The 14,593-nt window shown below is 51.2% G+C and overlaps 2 protein-coding genes across 3 annotated transcripts; one reads left to right on the top strand and one right to left on the bottom strand.

Annotated features, from left to right (window-relative positions):
* Positions 1 to 1,946: 1,946 nt before the first annotated feature.
* On the bottom strand, positions 1,947 to 6,769 carry DDX49 (DEAD-box helicase 49). Its single transcript, XM_013367976.3, has 13 exons — positions 6,584 to 6,769; positions 6,379 to 6,502; positions 6,214 to 6,299; positions 5,865 to 5,986; positions 5,599 to 5,786; positions 5,337 to 5,477; positions 4,911 to 4,986; positions 4,743 to 4,819; positions 4,180 to 4,277; positions 3,785 to 3,859; positions 3,187 to 3,275; positions 2,726 to 2,797; positions 1,947 to 2,539 (listed from the first exon to the last, which is right to left on the bottom strand). Exons 1-13 carry the CDS (start codon positions 6,696 to 6,698, stop codon positions 2,363 to 2,365), a joined length of 1,440 nt encoding a protein of 479 aa, XP_013223430.3. The 5' UTR covers positions 6,699 to 6,769; the 3' UTR covers positions 1,947 to 2,362.
* A 48-nt stretch (positions 6,770 to 6,817) lies between these two features.
* COPE (COPI coat complex subunit epsilon) lies at positions 6,818 to 12,495 on the top strand. Of its 2 annotated transcripts, none has more exons than XM_065042559.1 (10): positions 6,818 to 7,069; positions 7,512 to 7,574; positions 8,284 to 8,384; positions 8,578 to 8,730; positions 9,120 to 9,173; positions 9,592 to 9,673; positions 10,658 to 10,813; positions 11,043 to 11,111; positions 11,555 to 11,629; positions 12,148 to 12,495. In XM_065042559.1, the coding sequence occupies exons 1-10, from the start codon at positions 6,950 to 6,952 to the stop codon at positions 12,193 to 12,195; spliced, it is 921 nt and encodes a 306-aa protein (XP_064898631.1). In that variant the 5' UTR covers positions 6,818 to 6,949; the 3' UTR covers positions 12,196 to 12,495. The 2 variants fall into 2 exon arrangements, with proteins under 2 accessions (XP_064898631.1, XP_064898630.1); XM_065042558.1 differs by having other exon boundaries at positions 9,592 to 9,769.
* Positions 12,496 to 14,593: the final 2,098 nt, after the last annotated feature.

Here is a 14,593-nt window from a genome sequence, read left to right as displayed (position 1 = left end):
CCTGAGCTCCAATGCAGCACCGCTGTCTCAGCAGAGACAAATCGAAAGCCCAGCTCAAATATCCCAGACTGTTTCATTGCAGCTGCTTTTTCTTCATTGTAGAGATCCAGAGCAGCACCCAGAGATGAAGAGGGTGCCAGACCCAAAGGTGACCGCTGTGTTACCAAACCTGTCCCCACTTGCCACATCTCTTTGTTCAGCAGGACCCCAGTTAATCAAATACTGTGTATCTCACCTAGAGGATCCCAGCCTCTCCCTGCAAAACTTCTGGGAAGTGCTCCTCAGAGATGTTTGTTCCTCTTTAAGATGGGCAGAGATGGGGGAAACACTCCAGGAACAGAAAAATATTTCCTTAAACACACCCAAAGCCTCAGTACGTGCCTACAGACCCATCGGTGTCAAAGCCAGAGGGAAATGCCCTGCAAGGTGGGGGAGCATCTTCCTGCTGAGCCTCTTGGAGCTGCAGAGCGGGTGATGGTTTCACACCCAGGAGGAGGAGGATGAGGATGCGGATGGGGATGGGGACGGCTGGCAGGATGCAGGACTGTCCCTCCTGCACAGCCCCTGTGCCAGTGCTGCATTCAGCAGCCATGCACGGTCCCGGTGAGCGAAGCAGTGATGGGAGATGCTGCATTGAGGAGTTTCCATGGCAACGCAGGCAGGGAACCCCAGGGCTGGGGCTGAAGGAGGGGAGGAAGGCACAGGGCAATGGGTGTGCTGGGGCGCAGAAAAGCAGCCGCGTTCAGGCCAGTTCTTGCCCAGCGCAGACTGGGAAGCGTGCGAGCGCCTGCTTGGGGGACGGGCGGGCAGAGCCGCACGCAGCAGAACACGGTTTCACAGCAGAGATGCAATCTAGGCTGTGGTGAGAAGGAGGTGCTCTACTCCTAGGGGATCTCAAAGGTTTCTGACAACACATAGACACCCCAGAATGGAATATTCTACTCATGGGGCACGTACAGAAACGTCACCAGATGTCCTTTGGCTCTGAGCAAGGTGTAAATCCCTAATCTGGGAATTTAAGGCATCTTTCTACATCCCAACTAGCACAGCAACCTCTTTTTCCACTCCCGAGCCTGATTATCTGAAGCAAGAATATTTAGGTAGCACAACAGAGAGCTCTTATTTCTAGCACGTGTCCTACCCTCACAGAGAAGGCTGCTCAAGAAAGACAAGGGCTGTATTAAAAGGAATTTTGAATAAAGCTTCAAGACAAGAGCCTTGATCAAACCCCACATGTCACACGTGGAAGGAGACGTACTGAGAAACCCCCACCAGGCTGAAGCAGAGACTTCAGACAGCGGGTTAGGAAGCGTCTGTGAGAGGGAGAGGATGAACTGACACGGCAGCATCAGCATCTTCCCCAGGCAGGTGGGACCTGCTTGTCCCAGAGACGATGTCTTTTAATCTGCAGCTAACAGCCCTGCTCCACAAATTAGCATGCATGAGACCGGAGGAGCGTTTAGTATTCAGAAAGCATAGAGCTGATCCAAACCCATTTGCTGCTGCAGCAGCAGCTGCCAGAGGTGACAACGACGAGCTGAGCTGCCAGGCCAGCGATCAAGTGCTTCTTCCTTCCTGGAGGGCACCCGAGAGGACAAAGTGAGGAGGAGCATGTTGAGGCATCTCCCAATGGTTCCACACCCATCTCTCAAGTGGCAGATGGACCCGTGTGTGCCCCAAGCTCAGGATCCTGTGGCTGAGGATCCCTGAGGAAACACCATCTCTTCTTTGCAAGATCCAGCTGTGCACAGGGCACAGACCGCACGCTCCCAGGGAAGGAGCTGGGCTTGGCTCACGTGAAGGGACTGGGATATAACACCTGTAAACTCCATCCTTATCTCTCAAACCCCCCCCAGATTTTATCTCCAAGCTGCTTGCCCACACAACTACTGCTCCCCGCCCGTAAGATCCCACAACTCCCCCACATGTTGAAGGTCAAACATAACTTGTTGCAATAAATATTTATTTGGGCACTGGAAATAGAAACTATTTTTGTAAGCCAGAGAACAGAAATAGCACATCTTCAGTCTCAAGTCATAGAAAGCTCTGCCCATTAAAAAGGCACCGAGGATCAAACCTGACATCAGAAGAGAGCTGGCCAGACTCCAGCCTGAGCTACACGGGGATTTTAAGCTCTGTAGGGAAATAAAACCATTTCTTAGGAGAGCTCAGTGCCCTCCAGCCCACCAGGAAGGAAAAATAACAGAGATGTTTATCAAAGTGTCCTTTTCCCTCACCCCACGTTCCCCAGACTCCAAGACTGATTTCAGGTCAGAAGTGTCTGTGTTAAGTGTTAGATCCCAGTATTCCCAAAGCAGCAACGTCAGGGCAGTCCGAGTGCAGCATGTCAGGCCAAAGGATGTTAACTCTCTTCCTTAGCGCTCAGTTTGTTCCGCCGCTCCATCTTCTTCCGCAGTTTCCTCTTCAGCTGCAGCTCCTTTCTCTTCTGCAGCGTCTGCTGGACCTTCTCCCGGCACTGCTTGTTTTTCTTCTTGATCTTGGCCAGCTCTGCCTTCCTTTTCGCCTCCAGATCTGGATCCTGGAATGGCAAGGACATGAGTGACACACCTAGGGACAGTACCAGCCCCTTTGCCTTTCCTACACTTTTAAATATCACCCTTTAAGATAAAACTTTACCACCATGAAAGACAGGGAGGAACTGTCACTCCTTTTCCACATCAGACCAGCTACTGATCAAAGTAATTTACACAGCAGCAACTCTCACCTTCCCTTCAAGGATCAGTTGCTTCCGCTTATTTATTTCTTTCTTCTCATCAAAATCCGTTCCCTCCAGTTCCTGTCAAAGCAAAAATACAGCAGGGCCATCAGTAACCAAGCGCTGAGTCGGACACAGAGAAAAGCTGCGTGGCTCCTCAGGGCCAGCAGCGTGCACGCATTTGGTAACCTGCAGACCTTCCCCCCAAAGCACCACTCTCAATGCCCACCAGCAGAAAAATGCTGCAAAATATGTGCAATAATCAAGCAAACCTGGGGAAGATAACTAAAACAACCCTCCCCACACCCATCCAAGTGCTTCCATAGAAACAGGAACAAAAATCCATATTTCTGTGCTCAAGAGCAAAGCTGCGTATCCAGAGCTGCACGTTGGACGGCAGCGGATCTCCTGGTTGCACCCAGCACATCTCCCGTCCTCCGCACAACGGGGCTTCGCGTTTGCACACGTACGATTTCACACTGCCGCCTGGTGACGTTCACTTGGGTGACGATGTCCAGCACACGCTGCTCCTCCACCGAGAACTCCTGCAGCTTCAGCTCTACACCGGGCGAGACATTTACAGACCACGGTTGGTGACAAAATCCAGGGGGAAAATTCTCAGCTCATTAGAAAAATAATAGTTCCACCGATAATCAGTGAAATTGCTGCATGTGCTACAATCACTCTCACTTCTTCAACCTACAAAGGATTAAATCCTCCCCTCTGCCTACAATTCCCCAACCTGTGCAAAGCAACCTGTTCTTTTTATTCACATCAGCAAGGAAGGAAGGAAGGAGGGCACCGGCTGCTTCAATAAAAAGGTTATGGAGAAAGTTCACCAGAGTTTCTACTTGATATGAAGCAGCAGGAAGACAAACACGCGCCCGGCACACTCAGGAGCGGAATCAAAGCCGACAGAGATTCGAGGGCTCCTGCTCTTTCTCAAGCTTTAGCCACGCAGGGACACCATTTTTAGGTTGTGCAGCGATGAAATCAGGGCTGCAGGCGCCACAAGCACAAAGGAGCACGCACAATCTCACATTTTAGCAGTGTTAGCGGTGCTCTTACTGATTTCCTCCTCAATAGCGTGGACGAGGTGGATGTCGTACTGTGTCACCAGTGTAATGGCCATTCCTTTCCGACCTGGGTGAGGAAAACATGGCGATATCAGAATCTTGACAAGCAGAGGGAGATAAAACCTAATCTGTGCCAAATTCCACCCATCCCTGAGCCAGCCTGGCACGCTACACTGACAGAGTGCTCAGAGGGGTCTTTATTTGCTCTGAAAATTCAGTTAATGGGTCAGGGCGAGCCAAAGCTGCAATCCTAAGGCAGGATTCTGAGCCAGCGATAGGAGCAGATCTCGTGCTGCGCTGCAGCTGCTGTGACATCTCCTCGCACCCATTCCCAGCGCCAGGATCCCAGATTTGGCCAGCAAACCACAGGCGGATTTCCCCGCTCACCCGCACGGGCTGTCCGGCCAACCCGGTGAATGTAGATTTTTGGCAGGCCGGGAGTGTTGTGATTGATGACAACTTGTACCGCAGGAATGTCCAAACCTCTGGAATGCAGGGGAAGAAAAGGGAAGTTGAGAAACAAGGTTTTAACATTTACAGTTTAAGTTCCTGTCCTCTGCCTTCTCCAAAAGCCCCATGTTCTCATGAATAAAGTCTTCATTGGCTTGGGCTGATTCTAGGACAAACTCCTCATGCGACTCTCCAACAGCCACAAAAAGCAACGTCACCCGTTCCCTCCTACACCCAGAGAACACGCCGAGCCTCACGGAAATCCTTCTCCTGCTAAAACACACCCACTGCAGCAAAACCAGCCAGGATCAGAGCTACAGCCCATGGGAGCGGGCTCCAAACCACGGCTCAGATGTTCTACAAGGGAATGAACAAGCCTGGCCTACCCAAGGCGGGGAATTTAAATCTCTTGCTAAGCCCAGTCTAATCTCCACAGTGGTTCTGATGCTTAAAAAGTGGCTTAAAGACCTTTAGCAACACAGATGATGCTTTTCCCTTACCTGGCAGCAACATCGGTGGCAATGAGGATCTTAAAGATGCTGGACTTGAACTTGGCTAAAGCTGCAAAGCGTTGTCGCTGTAAAGAGCAAAGTCTGGTGAGGGACGTTGCGATTGCGACCGGAGGAGCTGGAGGACTCGGGGACAGCTCAGATCCGTCCTGCACCCACCTGCTTCATCATGGAATGCAGAGCGACGGAGGGAAAGTTGTATCTCCTCAGCATCATGTTCAACACCTGGCAGTCCCTGCAAGGGAAAAAATATTTAAAGAATTGAAATATAACAAGAAAATGTAAAGCCGATGGATCAGGACAGAGCTGGGGTTCCCCAGGCAGCTCTCACACCACAATTAGTTACCGCCTGACAGAGCTGGGGAGGGAAATCAGCTCAACCTCTGGCACACGACATCCGTGGGTGGCCCCTCAGCCCCAGACTGCTGAGAGGAAAAGGTTTATTCTCTACCAAATTTCAAAATAGACTAACAAAGCAAATACCAACCTAGCCTAACACCCAATAAAGTGGGAACTGAAGATCTCCACTAGAAATGTAAAGCCGCACGTGCGTTAAGAGGGATCAGGAGGAACAAGGCCACTCACTTGCAGGTTTTAGTGAAGATAATGATGGACCAGTCTTCGTGCTCGTCCTGGAAGGTCTGGATTAAATGGACGAGGTACGCGTCCTTGATCGCTTCGGGGACAAGCAAGTACCGCTGGTCCAGCTCATCCACCGTCCGCACCCTGTTGGGAGGGGAAGAAAAGCACCAAGACACATCGTTTTGGGAAGGGAAGATGGAAGAAAAGGGAGATAACAAGGAGGAAATGGGATTGCTGACCCGCTCGGCAGCGTGGGGAGACTCACTCGGACGCGGCCTCCCAGAAGAAGGGTCTGTTGGCCGTCAGGGTCTTCAGCTCGTTCAGCGTGTCTGTTAACGTGGCGCTGAACAGCAGCGTCTGCCTGCGCGGCGGAACGGCGTCCAGGATCACCTCCAGGTCCGCGGTGAAGTCAGCGCAGCCCTGCTCCAACAGCCGGTCCGCTTCGTCCAAGACCTGCGCACAGCCGGGAACGCTGAAAAGCTAAAACTCTTCAAAGCATATACTTCAAAAAAATCTGGAAAACTGCCTTACCAAGAACCGGAGCTTTTTAAGGCTGAAGGTGTTGGAACTGCGGAGGTGATCCGCCAGCCTGCCGGGCGTAGCGATGACAACGTGGGGTTTGCGGGAGAGCTCCAGCGCCTGCGCCACCATGTCTGCGCCAAAAACACGGACGAGTTACCAGCAACTGGACACGGGCCCCAAAAATGGCTGGTCAGTGAGGCTGGAAAACATCGCTCTCCTTATTCCCCCCAGCCCTGGGTGCTGGGCAACAGCTCCTCCGTGCAATGGAAGTTCTCCCTCTGCGGGGAAACTCCCCCAGCCCCCCGGGCCGGGCTCCGGTTCCCCCCGGGCCGGGCTCCGGTTCCCCCACTGCACTCACCCAGGCCGCCCACCACCACGCAGTCCTTCAGCCCCAGCGGCTTCCCCAGGACGCGGAACTGCTCGGCGATCTGGTACGCCAGCTCCCTGCGGGGAGGACGGGGCTGAACCGGGCCCGGCCGCCAACGGCGGGGCCTCCCGGGCCCGGAGCGGGGCCGCCCGGTACCTGGTGGGGGTCAGCACGAGGCAGAAGATGCCGTAGGGATCCTCGGACAGCACCTGCAGCACCGGCAGCACGAACGCCGCCGTCTTCCCGCTGCCCGTCTTGGCGCAGCCCAGGCAGTCGCGACCTGCAAGGGAGGGGGACAGAAGGACCGTGAGCGGCCGGTAACGGCGGGACCGGGACGGGGACCGGAGCCAGGCGCGCTCACCCTGCAGCACGGGCGGGATGCAGGCGGCCTGCACGGGCGTGGGCCGGCTCAGCCCCACCTGCCGCGCCTGCTCCGCCAGCCACGGCGCCAGCCCCAGCGCCCGGAACTCCGCCATGACCGCACCGGCCGCTTCCCCCACGTGGCGCTCCCGGTAGCGCGTCGGCGGGCACACCCTCCTCTTTCATTGGCTGCTTGCTGCTAGCCCCGCCCAGCCAGTCTTATTTTCAGCATCTTCTTCCGGCGCTTTGGTGATGTTTACACCCCCTCGCACACCCATTGGCTGGCGCCGGGGGTTGCCATGGAGACTGCGGCTCCCAGCAGCACCCGCCGCTCAGCTGCTTCCGGAGACGTGTCTGAGGCGGGGAGATGGCGGCCGGAACGGGCTCCGCCGGGCAGGGCGGCGACGCCGACGAGCTGTTCGACGTGAAGAACAGCTTCTACATCGGGGCCTACCAGGCCGCCATCAACGAGGCGCAGCGGGTCAAGGTGGGGGCGGCTCGGACGGGTCCGGGGCCTCTCCCCGGGGCCTGCCGGCTCTCGGGCGCCTCAGCGGCTGAAGCGGCGAGTCTGGGGCTCCCCGAGCGCCTTTTGTCCCAGCCCGCCTCGTCCCGGGCGGTTTGCGGTGCTATAACGTCCCTGGTCTAACAGGGGGACGCTGGAGAGGGAGGTGGGGGGATCCTGTGGGGCCGGGAACCGGGGGTCGTTTCTTTAGGGGGTCTCGTGTGTGGGTCCAGGTCAGTGCGGGGCCGGGTGGTTGTTGTGGGGCCAGGTCGGTGTGGGGTTGGGCTGTTGTTGTGGGGCTGGGTCGGTGTAGGGTTGGGCGGTTGTTGCGGGGCCGGGTGGTTGTTGCGGGGCCGGGTCGGTGCGGGGTTGGGTTATGACCACGCAGGTCCCTGAGAGCAGTTCTTGTTTCCTGCCATCCCTTCAGCCTTCCAGCCCGGAGAAGGAGGTGGAGAGGGATGTTTTCTTGTTCCGAGCCTACATCGCCCAGGTGAGGTGAATGTGAGCGTGGGGCGGAGCTGAGGTGGTTGTGGGTCAGAGTTCAGCGTCACACAGTTGGGTTAAAATTCCTCCTTCAGTGCTGGAACACAATATATTCCCTGACAGCCACACAATTGCGAATGCAGCGTGTTTGTGTAGAGTCGGGATGACTTACTGAGGCCTTTTTGAGAGGTGCTTTTTTATCTTTAAAGTGGTGTATAGGGAAACTGTACGCATCTGGAGACCTTCTCGTGCTCTGCAACTGCCTGAAAGGAGCTTGGAGCCAGGGGGGTCGGGCTCTGCTCCCCAGGAACAAGCGCCAGGAGCAGAGGAAACGGCCTCAAGTTGCACCAGGGGAGGTTGAGGTTGGATCTGGGAACAATTTCTTCCCCAAAGGGCTGTGGGGCATTGAACAGGCTGCCCAGGGCAGTGCTGGAGTCACCAGCCCTGGAGGGCTGGACAGACGGACAGGAGGTTCTCAGGACATGGGACAGTGCTGGGGCTAGGGGAACAGTTTGACTCAATGGATTTGAGAGTCTTTTCCAACCAAAGTGATTCTATGAAGTAGTCCTCAGTTACGAAGTTTGGCTGTGTGTTTGGAGCCCAATGGAAGATGTAAAGTTGCTGTTGTTGTGAAAAAAGGTTTTAGAAAGTAAGCAACTGTTTTCTGGATTCTTAAAATGGTTAAATTCTAGATTCTTTTTCTTTACCTTCAATAGAGAAAATACGGTGTTGTCCTGGATGAGATTAAAGCCAACGCCTGTCCTGAGCTCCAGGCAGTGAGGATGTTTGCAGAATATCTTTCAAACGAGAATCAAAGGTATGTCTGACAATAAGTTGGAACTCAAGCCCTGTCTAATGGGGAATATTTTTCCTTGTGGAAAGTCTCTTGCAGAAGTGTGGTCTCTATTGTGGTTTTGTGTAGCTTTGCAGTGAACCTCCTGTGGGGTCAGGATCTTTTTTTATTACCTGGTAATGAAGCGCACCCAAATTCTCACCCTTACTCTTCATAGGGATGCAATCGTTGCCGATTTGGACAAGAAAATGGCAAAAAGTGTCGATATAGCCAATACGACGTTCTTGCTGATGGCTGCTTCCATTTATTTCCATGACAAAAATCCTGACGCGGCTCTGCGTGCTCTGCACCAAGGGGAAAGCTTGGAATGGTGAGTGTATTGGGGTGCTGGCAAAGCCTCTCTTGTGTAAGGAGAGAATGACTGAGCTCTGCCTTGTCTCTAAAAAGCCTCAAAACCATTGAGTAGCTGCTCTGAGTTTTGTCTCCCTTCGAAGTAGGAAGTGATTTGCTGCTCATCCTACAATATGGAGTTTATTGCTCCATTGTGAAACTTAAGAACCTGATTTATTGATTTCAGAATTGCTGAAACAAGCATTATTTTAATTCAGCGAGGGAGCACTTGGGAGCTGGGAAGAACCTTCCCTGTTCTGCCACCTGCATCTGCGGGTTCTGGCAGGAACGTCTCCCGCTGAGCTGCAGCTTCCAAGCGAAGCGTAAAGGCTGCAGCTGTGAAAATCCCTTTGCTCTCGTTCTTTGCAGCATGGCCATGATGATACAGATTCTGCTGAAGCTCGACAGGCTCGATCTGGCTCGGTGAGTCGTGTCCCTTTGCTTGGGCCTTGATTAGAGTTTTCCTCATCCAGCCTCCCCAGGGCACAGCATTTTAACACGGAAGAACTTGTGTGTGGGTATGGGTGCACTGCAAAATGTTGTTATTCTTTTAAGCTGCAGAGATAATAGAGCTGGATACAGGTAGGGATGGACATTTAGGTCTAATCTTGCTTGTAGCAGGATGTGGTTTGAATCTCTAGTCCTGGGTTTCTGCCTTCCCACAGGTGCTTTCAGTAGAACATTAAAAGGTGTTTGTGCCACGTTACCACCTTGCTGTGGCTGTTGTGCTGCGGCGATGGAGGAGCTGAGAGAGACAGCTACAACCTTGTGTTTCTGTCTTAAAGAAGTGCAGAAAATTCCTTTTTTTTCCCTGTTATGACTCCTGGTTTTGCTTCCCCAGCAAGGAACTCAAGAAGATGCAGGAGCAGGATGAGGACGCGACTCTTACTCAGCTGGCGACTGCCTGGGTGAACCTGGCCGTGGTGAGTGTCTCAGGTGGAGATCCCTCACCCACAGCATCTGAGGAACACCGCTCCTCATCGCTCCCTCCACATTGCGCTTTCCACAAAAACATGCAGGTTGTTGGGTTTTTGGTTTTTTGGCTTTTCTTTTTCCCCTTCCTTCAAGTACACAGAAAACACCAGGATCTGGCTGCGCAAACTACCTGGCTGTGATTGTTGGCCTTTCATCTGTGCTCCTCAGCCTTCAGCTCACACACGGAAGGGCTAAACCATGCTTGAATAATTCGCAAACCATTTTAACGTAAAACAGAAAACTGCAGTGGTACTAGCATCCAGACTGTCTTTAAGCCGATCTGTAAATCAGGCAAAACCAAACAGTTTTGCAGCCCAGTTAATCAGGTGGTTGAAAATAAGTGGTCTAATCAAATTCAGTGGAGTCCAAGGTTATGTGCAATCATCTCTTACACTATTAATATTCTTTTTTCAGTGTTGGTTTTGTGATGAAATCTCTCATGTGTAGCCCTTGCCTTACAATATTGTGTGGCTGGATTTTCTCTAAGATCTCCGTTTCCGCTAAGGATCCCACCTCTGCTTGTTGGAAACCGCTGCGTGTAGAACCTTTCTGGAGCTGGAACATTTTGAAAGGCCAGGAGCTCATACCTGGGTTTAATTTAAAAATCTCATTTCATAATCCTTTATTACATCAAACATCTGAAGTGGTTCTTTTGAAGTTTGTTTTGTTTTCTGAATGGAAACCTGAATCTTTTGATCATTTAAGTGGTTCTTAATATTTTTGCATTTCTTTCATCTGCAGCCTGAGGGTGATCTGTTGTGGTACAGAAGATCACACGTGTGCCAGCAGCTGTTAGCGTTGGTTCTTACACATTCTCTACCTGCGCTTTATAACCCTAGAAGTGAACTTTGTGCTGAGTCCTCCAACCCTGGCATGAACGTATGGGCTTCTTTGCCATCTGTGGTCAACCTGGGGGTGTTTGTCTCCTCCAGGGTGGTGAGAAGTTACAAGATGCCTATTACATCTTCCAAGAGATGGCAGACAAGTGCTCCTCCACCCTCCTCCTGCTCAACGGCCAGGCCGCCTGCTACATGGCACAGGGCAAGTGGGACGACGCGGAGGGAGTGCTGCAGGAGGCCTTGGACAAGGTGCTTGCTGGTGTTTCCAGGCAGATATTTGTTCTCCTGGGGAAATAGAGTAAAACAGCAAGGACTTTCAGTGGTAAACTTGGTGAAAATACCACTGTATTGATGTATATCGCTAAGGGTGGTCGCTGTCAGACCTGCTTTGTCTTCTGCTTTGCCTTTTCTGGTGAAGTGAGCTCTGAGTTTGGGCAGAGGGAGGTGGGGCAGCTGACGTGTGTGTTCTTGTTTTCAGGACAGCGGCCACCCTGAGACCCTCATCAACTTCGTTGTCCTGTCGCAGCACTTGGGCAAACCACCAGAGGTGAGGCTGCTTCCATTGGACTCGTGTCCTTGTGTGTTCCTAGTGGTAACTTGGAGCTTTGCAGTTTGATGTGTCCTTATTAGGATTGGCATTGACAAAAGGGAATAGTTCTGGGGTGAGGAGCTCACATCTTCAAGGTTCAATAAAGTGTTTGCAGAAATAGAGGTATTGCAGACAATGGTTTATATCTGGGTGAAAAAAGAATCTTCTTGAGAGTTCTGAGATCAGTTCTCACTGAATTTTAGCAGCCCCAGTTAAAACCAGTAAGACCTGTGCATTCACTGCACTTAAAAATCAGACCTTAAGTAGTGGGTTCAATAAAACAATCAAGACGCTGAGAAAATGGTCTTCACTTGCTGCCAACAAATACATTGGAGTGTGGTGTTTTAAACTCCTGGCTTCTCTTCACATTATCTCAATATTTATCTCTCTCATCCCATCAGGTTACAAATCGCTATTTGTCACAGTTGAAAGATGCGCATAAAAATCATCCGTTCATAAAGGAGTATCAAGCAAAGGTATTAATTACTTTCTCATATAAAACTGAATGTATTATTTCTCATACCAGTGTCTGATGGGGTGAGTGGATTCTTTACTGATGAAGGTTACTGCAGTTCGGAGGGGTCAGGTCCGTGTTCGCTCTGTCACATCACTTGCTGGCAGATTTTCCAGCCTTGTGAGTGACGTTGGGTGTTAAACAAAGGAATGATGTGCCTGAACCTGGTAACATCTCAAAAGAATAGCTCTGAGATACAGGTTCTTAATCTGAGCCAGAAGTTCGTTACTATCATTATGCTTAAATAGGGGAAACATCCTTCTGGAAGAGAGAATTTGGGGATGAGGAAAGGATAAAGGTAACAGTGCAAGGAAAATGGAACAAATTGGAAAAGAAATTGAGAACTGATACAGATGATTTTGCTTCTTAGTCCTTTTTTCTTTACAGGGCTGTGATTATTAGTGTTCTTTTCAGATAATTCAGATTTTATTAGACTTTCAGTCAAGTTCAAGGTTTGTTCGTTTTGTTTCTGATTTGCAGGAGAATGACTTTGAGCGGCTCGCCATGCAGTATGCGCCCAGCGCCTGAGGAGAGCGGAGCGAGCCTCGGCCCTCTGGAACCTCAGCAGCCGGGGCTGATGCTCAAAGCCTCTCTGGTAATGGGGAAAAACACCCTTTGCAAGTTGGTCTGGCTTAACTTGCTGTGGCAGGGTTTTGGGGGCCAGGAAGCCCGTGCTGCACCTGTATAGAACACATAGCTACTTGATTTTTGGTATCTGAAAAGCCTGCATTGTGGCTCACCTGGGTCCTGAGCTCTGTTTAAAATACAGTGTGAATCCAGAGAATACAACACTGTACCTTAAACGTTCCTAATAAAGCCTTTTCTGGATCCGCGTGGCCCTTAATTTCCGGAATTCAAGTGATTCCACTCTGGGAATGAGCCCTGCCATCTGCACCGAGGGTGTACTTGTGTGAAGGTTAATTTTAAGCATCTCTGTTTGGTACATGGATGAATCCTGAGTTACGGATCTTCTTTCAGCGTGACTGAGGCTCCTCCGTTAACTCCAGCATCCTCTGGAAGAAGCACACACAGCGTAGGGGTTACTGCTGGTGAGAGGGAAAGGCTTCCCTGAAATAAAAATAATCCGATTGTAATAAGCTCAGCCTTAATCTCAAGTTGGTAAAATGCAGTAGCTTGTGTCCTGGAGCCAGGAAAGCTTTAGGTCTTTGCTTGACAAAGTAGATCCTGCCGTGCGTGTGGAAGTGCGTTTGTCACCAGTTCCTCTGAAACTGGTGGTTGTTGAACCCGTCGTGTCCTGGAACGTAATAACGTGATCCAACACCACGTGATGACGCTTTTCTGTAGCATTTCAGACCGCGGGACGCGTGGAACGATCGTGCTGTATCAGAGATGGCAAAGAGCAGATGTCCAAATGGAACCCTCAGCTTGGACCTCCCAGACTCAAATATTGGAATTATTTTGGGGGTGTGTTTGGGGAGGGGGAGATGAGGGGTTTATACTGCACTGTAAATGTCTCGAACTGGCGTTTCCCTTGTGCCCCCTCGGCCGCTATTGCTCTCAAAGGGCTCATTGTCTCGTTCCTTGGCTTGTTTAGCGAGCAGCTCTTTTCAATGAGGGGTTATTCATGGTCCAGTGTGGAATGAATGTGGCCTTTGTGGAGCTGTCTGAGGGAGCCCTGAAAGGGGCTTGTGTGCGCGGGGCAGCCATTCCCCACTTGATGGGCCATGATAAATTGACTTAAAAAATATAAACAATAAAAGCAAGTGGCATAGCAGGAGCCAGCGCTGTCAGTGTGGGAATAGGGGAACACGTTGTTCAGGCCTCGGGGAGGAGCGAGTTTGTGCTTTCTCGTTGCTGCACCAGACTAATGAGAGAGGTTCCAGAGAACTCGAAGGCTGTGGTCAAAGGGATGACTTTAAATGACATAAAACTCATTTATGGTCTTTTCCTTTCCCTATCAAGCTGGTTCCAGTTGCAGTTTCGTGAGTGCCTGTGATGATGATGATTATTCTCAATCTCTAGTAGTAAGATCCCATGGCTGCAATTAAGTGAGAGTTTGGGTGCGTTAGGACACAGCTGAACTCAATTTGCTCCTCCATGGCTGAAACCAAACACCCCCCTGCTGCTCCAGCGCCTTTGGGCTGAGGTTCCCGTTGTTCCTTACAGTGAGACAACGTAAATATTGGCATTTTAGGGGAATCTTCATCTTGAACTCATGCCTCTCCTAGCGAGCTCAGTGCCTGGCTGGCTGTGTGCGACTCTGGATGTATCTCTTTTAATTTTAAGCATACACATAATGAGATTTGTTTCATGAATCAGCAATGAGCGGCCTGCCTTGTGGAGAGGCGTCCAGCCAAGTTCGTGATCAGGGCTGACTTTTGGAGTGAGCCTTTGCGTTCTTCAGGTGCATCTCGTTATTCCAGAGCCGCCTTCGCTGCAACAGGTGATGAAGTTCAGCTCTTTGAGCAGGGTGGAAACACCTTGTGGTTCCACCACAAAGCTTTGTGAGGAAGGGACAGTTCTGCTCCTGGGAGGCTTTTGCTGAGCGATATGGGGAAAAAAGATCTGGAGAAATGTTTCTCTTTGCATATCAGATGGAAAAAATATGAAAGGGTGAGTGAGAACTGGAGGGGCTGTGGGTGCCTTCCGAGGGGTGGCCCTTGGTGGGACGGCAGTTTTCCAGTGTTACGTGCTCAGTTGTCATCTCTTGATCCTGAAATATTAGTATTCACTTCTTGCCTCCAGCCCGTTGTCACGGCGCATCCTTCAAGAGAGCAGCCGCTGTGGTCATTGCTTCTGTTTGGGGTTTTGGTTTTGTTTGTTTTTTGGGGGGTGGTTTGTTCATTTGTTGATCTTGTTGTTGTTTGGTAGATTTTTTGGGGGGGTGTTTTGTGCGTGTTTGCAAGAAATAGCAACATAATTTAATTCACCGGCTGTCCGTGCTGATTAACGGGCACCTAATGAG

This window comes from Columba livia, chromosome 27, assembly GCF_036013475.1.
Source record: "Columba livia isolate bColLiv1 breed racing homer chromosome 27, bColLiv1.pat.W.v2, whole genome shotgun sequence".
NCBI lineage: Eukaryota > Metazoa > Chordata > Aves > Columbiformes > Columbidae > Columba > Columba livia.
The sequence above is the reverse complement of the archived record's forward strand: the minus strand, read 5'-3'. Positions and strand labels throughout refer to the sequence as shown.